This window comes from Hevea brasiliensis, chromosome 6 (genome assembly GCF_030052815.1).
Source record: "Hevea brasiliensis isolate MT/VB/25A 57/8 chromosome 6, ASM3005281v1, whole genome shotgun sequence".
Classification (NCBI taxonomy): domain Eukaryota; kingdom Viridiplantae; phylum Streptophyta; class Magnoliopsida; order Malpighiales; family Euphorbiaceae; genus Hevea; species Hevea brasiliensis.
The window spans coordinates 4,911,933-4,916,898 of NC_079498.1; the positions used below are offsets into that span (position 1 = coordinate 4,911,933).

The window sequence follows — 4,966 nt, forward strand, 5'->3', positions numbered from 1 at the left end:
GTGGCCTTGCTTCCCAAATAAGGTGTTTAGAATCTAATTATGCGCCTATTGGGTAAGAATTCTTCAAAACCCTAATTCGTTAAAATTTAGTAAATTGTTTCCTAATGGCAAGTAAGCTTAATTAGCAATTAAAATATGATTTAGTATGACTAAATGATATATTTTTCAATAGCTGAATGTGGTTGCATGATGCATGAAACCCTAGGTTATGAAAAATTTTAAATTGCTAATATTTGTACTTATTGCTGAATTATTCTTGCAATTGGTGCATTTTTCTTTCAGCTCCATGCCGTAGTGACAAACAACTCCACAAAATCCAGTTCCATCTCTTTAAATAGCCAATTCAGCACAGTGATGGTATTCCCTAGAACATGCAGTGGCAAGCTAAAAAAAATTCTTGCCTAGACTCGATTTATTATGCACTCAAGATATAAATTTATAGAACTCATATTTACGCCTCACTATACATCTCCTATCTTGAATACATGATAAATCGGGTATAAGTAAGAAAAATCCAAATCTCAAAGGGCATGTATACCACATTACTTCAGCAAAATAGCAGTGAAGAAAAATAGTATCAGCTGATTCTTGAGCATACTAGAAAAATTATTAATTAAATCCTCAACTTCTTGACCTTTATTAATTCTACTTTATTATTAATAAAACCGTTATATCACTTATTCTAAATTTTTATAGTGCAAAAAATCAAAGTAAAAAAAAATTACAGAGAGACAGAGAGGAAGAAGATAGTGATTGCCATATTCAAGCTTCTTGCACGTTTTGTCCACCATCAACTCCACTCAGCCGAACCTTAAGAACTCTCATCCACTACCTTTTCAACATCCTGGTACTTGTACAACTTGGCACAAACTAGATAATAACCAAAGTTGAGTACCCCCATTACCACCAGCACCCAATACACATTATCTAGCCTCCCTTCATTTATATTATCAGGTAACCAATCTGTTACCCTTCTAATAAGATCAATCAATGCTGTACTTAAATAGAAAGAAATCCCAATGATCAAAGAAATCATGGCAGTTGCTGTACTACGCAGTGAGGTTGGAAATTCTTGGTAATACAAAGCAACTTGTCCAGGAAAATGAAATCCTTCTCCAATGCCAACCAAAATTAGTTGTGGAAACAGCCACAAGGCCAACATTGGCACAACAGAACTTCCTTGGTCCTGGTGGTGCTGAGCATGGGCTATTCGGAGCCTCCTTGACTCCACTAAAGCTGACACAGCCATGCTCAACACATTAAGCACATGACCTACTCCAATTCTTTGGAATGGCGTAGGGGATTTGTGCGTTAGGTTCTGCCACAGTGGATAGACAAAGCGATCAATTATGGTGAGAAAGATGGCTGTACTGATTAATACTATGACTAAAATAGAACCAGCTGGGATTTTGAAATGTTGTCCAAGGTGACGGTCCATGGTTAGAGCTTGGAGGACTGTCAAGCTGCTTTGCATTGCGATTGGAGTGGCTAGAAATATACTGGTAGACCACATTGGGAAAATTCTGATCAGAGTCTTGAAATCTTCTACCTGTGATACTGTGCATAGTCTCCAGGGTTTTGTAATGGATCCATCAGGTTTGATGTCTCCTTCAGCTTTGAGCGCTGCTCGGTTGAAGAACCTGCATGCTTTGTAGGAGTAGATCAGCACATCTTAATATTTGATGATACATGATAATCCAATGAAATGAGAATTTTGTTCATCATTCTCTCTACATGTTGCACTAGATCTGATATTCAGATTAATTTCAGGAAGAATGCATCGAAAATCTTTTTTTTTTTAAGCAATGAAATTTCTTTATTAATAATTTTTAATAATTTAGGAAAAACTTGGCATAAATTTTTTTTTATAGACAATGAAATTATTTTATTAATAATTTTAAAAAAACTTAGCATGGTCGCTTCACATATACGATTTCAGATACACCCAACCTATGAATCGGAATGTTAAGTGAAAAAACCAAAGGAAATGAAGCTTTGATATCATAACCCAACTATTGCTTTGCTTGCATAATCAAACAGACTTGATATACTTCACCTCAGATGCATTTGGTATTAATGGATTTTTTTTTAAGGCACAACAGGTAGCAGCAGGACATCTGACTATGACATCAGTATCAATATTTCTACTACTATCATTGCCCCCACTAGCTGTTTGGTCACTACTACTGATATTGTATTTATTCACTTTGACTAGAGGATGAGATCTACAGCTTTGCATTTTTAGTGTTGCCAACTTCAGACTTGGGCCAAATCCTAGAGACTTGAAACCATATTGTTTTGTGAACCCACACAGCCACAAACTCCCCCAACCAACTCAATCAGATAGTGCCTATTGTGGCCCATGTTTCTACTATAGTCATTCAGCAATCATTTCCCCTCCAAGATCAAGGTGGGGAAGATAGTGGGGAATTGTGTTTCACTGCAAAAATGGCCATTCCTATTTTCATTTTTGTTCACTTTACTGTCGTTTTTAGTATCTTTTATATTAAAATTCAGTTTTTTTTTCTCATACTTTAAAAAAATATATTCTCCTATATTAATTATTTTTAAATAATTCTAGAAGGCTCCAAAGAAATCAAATTTGGATTAATAAAAGGGCTCTCATTTTTCTTGACTAAACTAATCCTATTTGTTCCATATTGTAAACTTTAAGTTTTCTTCCAATACCTACCGAATCAAGTGAAGATTTGAGACTCCTGCAGGCTCACTGGCTGGCCCATAACCCAAATCATTTCTCTCATCAACTTGGATGGTGGAGCTAAAAGCCAGCAAGATTCCTACAATAGATTGCTTTTTATTTATTCTTTGTAATGTGAATACATTTATCCAGTTGGTAGTTGGCCATTAGTGAGGCCTGAGAGTGAGAGGGAGGGGGCTTGGAGTCAAAAAGAGACTTTTCCTCATTTGGATACAATATAATATTACTTTTCCTCATGTCTTGTTAATGCTGCTTCCTCTTTTCCTGCTTATCACTGGCTGCTAACTACCATCGATGTATATATTGCTTGTTTGTAAAAAAATGAGTATGGGTATAATGATGCTTTCTGCAATCTTTAACTACAAGTATTGATTTTTCTGATAACATAAATCATAAAAAAAAATATCAAATTAAGGAGCAGATAATTAATTACATGATTATAATACAACAGCAATTAAATTTTTAATCATAAGCTAATTGAATGGATTATACTAATTATTTTTTCGTTATTCAATTTTGTTTGACATTAATTTAATAAAATGAGTTTCAATCAATTCATAATTAGAGGCAAATCTCGATAGCTTATATGGAGGAGTTTTGTTTTGATTGATTGAGGTTCAATTAAGGTTTCAAGCTCATAATCTTACTGTCATGAAAAAGACCTAATGAGCCAAAAGTAACATGGTTGAAATGTGTATTTGCTAAGAGCCTATATTTGAAACTTACGTAAAAAGAAATACAAGATTATGTAATGCACTGTTCAAGTTCATACCTGAAGCGCTTTGACATCGGAGCAGCTAGCTCTTTCGGCTTCGTATCATGGTCATAGTAATAGTCCTCACTCTTGGAAGACAACAAGACCTTCCTCTTTTGTATAGCAGCAACAACTACACGGGCTAAGCCTGTGAAAGGGCTTCCTTGAGGCTTATCATGTCGATAGAGACGAGTTCCCAAAATGAAAATGAGTAGACCAATGAAATTAGCAGCAACACATAGTCCCAACCCGAATCCCCAGCTAACATTATCCTCTATATAGACGACGGCTGTGGCACCAATCAGGGAAACAAAGTAGAAGGTGAAGAAAAACCAGTTGAAAAAAATGCCCTGATCTTCTGGTTTATTAAATTGGTTTGCTCCCATTGTTGCTAAAGTAAATCTTGATCCTCCCATGCCTGTAGATGCCAGAACAAAGGCTCCATATAGGACTGCATATTGGAGTTTTGATGGGGTTTGGCATAAGCTCGATCCATCTTCACAGGGTTCAGGCCTCAGGGAGTCAAGTAGTGCAGTTAAGGCCAAAAGCACCAAGCCCTGCATGTGTAAATAAGGAACAGATTAAGGGAATAATTATGTTCTGTAGAGACATTATAAGTAAGAATAGATTTGACTACTAACTATATTACCACAGAGGAGATGCAAGAAGATATAATGATGACAGAGAAAGAGCCCAAGAAAGAGTCGGCAACTATAGCTCCAAAAATTGGAACTAAATTGGAGCCACCATTAACCACATTGGAAATTTGGGCAGCATCAATACTTTTCACATTGAATTCCTCAATAAGATAAACAATCAGGTTGGCTGCCCATCCTGCACCAGCAAGTGTCAAGCAGGCAAAAGCCCCTGTTGAAAGCAAAAGAACCCATTTAGCAGCTCTATGGATCAAAACTCAAAAGGGAAAATGCAAGTTTGAGAAAGAAAAGAACTAGCTGGATACCAATAATAAAAGGGAAGGTGATCCAGCTGCCTCTTTTTCTGGCACCAGAGATTGATATTTTTGATTCAGGGTCAGCGGAGAGTGATCTATCCATCTTGCAAACCTTGGTTATCGCTCTTGCTGGAATGCGTTAGTTCACAAAGCGGGCCTGTCTTAAATAATGCAGAGCTAGTAGACCTCTAGATGCCCAATACCCCACCAGTGGAGTACTACTTTTCATCATTGTTGACCACATCTCTTGTACTGCATCCACGGTAAAATAGATTTAAGCAAGAAAAGAGAAATATTATAATTGTGTGATATACAGTTAAATTTTAGATTCCAAATAGGAAAAGAGAGAATTTTTAAATATAAGTGTTTTTATTCTCATACTGCTATGACCATTATAAATTTACAACCTATGAATTTGAAGATTAAACAAAGATTTCTCACTGTATCAAAGTCTGAGAATCAACAGCAAACAGAATAATTTAGCTTAATAAGAAAGCTTTCATATAACTATGAATGGCCCTTACAGCTACCGCAAAAATAT

General features: G+C 36.0%; 1 protein-coding gene across 1 annotated transcript; it reads right to left on the reverse strand.

The window, feature by feature from the left end:
* Window positions 1-547: 547 nt before the first annotated feature.
* On the reverse strand, window positions 548-4,627 carry LOC110634701 (protein NRT1/ PTR FAMILY 2.7). Its single transcript, XM_021783809.2, has 4 exons — window positions 4,435-4,627; window positions 4,123-4,340; window positions 3,492-4,030; window positions 548-1,640 (listed from the first exon to the last, which is right to left on the reverse strand). The coding sequence occupies exons 1-4, from the start codon at window positions 4,526-4,528 to the stop codon at window positions 812-814; spliced, it is 1,680 nt and encodes a 559-aa protein (XP_021639501.1). The 5' UTR covers window positions 4,529-4,627; the 3' UTR covers window positions 548-811.
* Between the last annotated feature and the right edge of the window lie 339 nt (window positions 4,628-4,966).